This window comes from Echinops telfairi, unplaced genomic scaffold, assembly GCF_000313985.2.
Source record: "Echinops telfairi isolate 266 unplaced genomic scaffold, ASM31398v2 ScPeMD7_1;HRSCAF=3_0, whole genome shotgun sequence".
NCBI classification, from domain to species: Eukaryota; Metazoa; Chordata; class Mammalia; order Afrosoricida; family Tenrecidae; genus Echinops; species Echinops telfairi.
In genome coordinates this window covers 67,710,142-67,710,999 of record NW_022103896.1, presented here as the reverse complement: position 1 = coordinate 67,710,999, position 858 = coordinate 67,710,142, and the positions used below count along the sequence as shown (strand labels likewise).

At 40.0% G+C, this 858-nt stretch overlaps 1 protein-coding gene across 1 annotated transcript in view; it reads right to left on the bottom strand.

The window, feature by feature from the left end:
* Positions 1-374, bottom strand: part of TRPA1 (transient receptor potential cation channel subfamily A member 1) — a 57,956-nt gene extending 57,582 nt beyond the window's left edge. The window contains 1 exon segment of the mRNA XM_045290234.1: positions 330-374. Coding sequence (XP_045146169.1) covers positions 330-374 — 45 coding nt within the window.
* Positions 375-858: the final 484 nt, after the last annotated feature.

The following is an 858-nucleotide window of genomic DNA, read 5'->3' as shown; positions in this document are numbered from 1 at the left end:
GAGAGAGAGAGAGAGAGAGAGAGAGACAGAGAGACAGAGACAGAGACACAGAGACTTTTTGTTTGGAATTTTCGGTGTTGATTCAGAATTTAGGATTTCTTTAAGTTGGAACTCACTTGTGGCAGTGTGTTCAGTTTGCTTGCTTGTTTTCCAAGTCTTTAAAAGAAGTACTTAATCCTAGCCCTGATTTGAGGGGCTAGATTAAGGCCCTTTGAATTGGGGGCCCCATTTCCTGTGGCTAACAATACTAATCCCCCTTATTGTTTATGTTTTAGAATGACAACTAGGAAGGGTAGTTTAATCCAAGCCATTGATTGGATTAAACTGACCTTAGCTTGTTTGTCTCCAACTTTGGTTGAAAGGCTTATCTTCATGGACCCGCACTGAGTTTATTACTTCACTTAGAATAGAAAAAAGATAGTTCCCCCCTCAACTGGAGACACTGGTTTTATGTTTTCAGGCATTTACCTAGGTAGAGGAGTCTTCAAAACTGTTGTACTACATGTAAATTTTGTGCTAAACCCAAACCAAAAGCCGTGACATTGGGCGATGAAGACTCACAGGGACCCTATTGGACAAGATAAAACTGCCCTTGTGAGTTTCTGAAACTGTAACACTTTATGGGAGTAGAAGATTCTATCTTTCTCCCAAGGAGCCAGCTGATGGTTTCAAATAGCTGACTTTGTGGTTATCAGCCCGATGCATAACCACACTTTTTCAAGGTTGATTGTACTTTGCACAGTCCAAAGTTTTGCCCATTAAAGTGTAGAACTTTGCCTACAATAAAAGGAAACATATCAATAACACTAAGTTAGCATGTGGCAACCAATATGCAATGCTTTTAAACAAGGGACACAT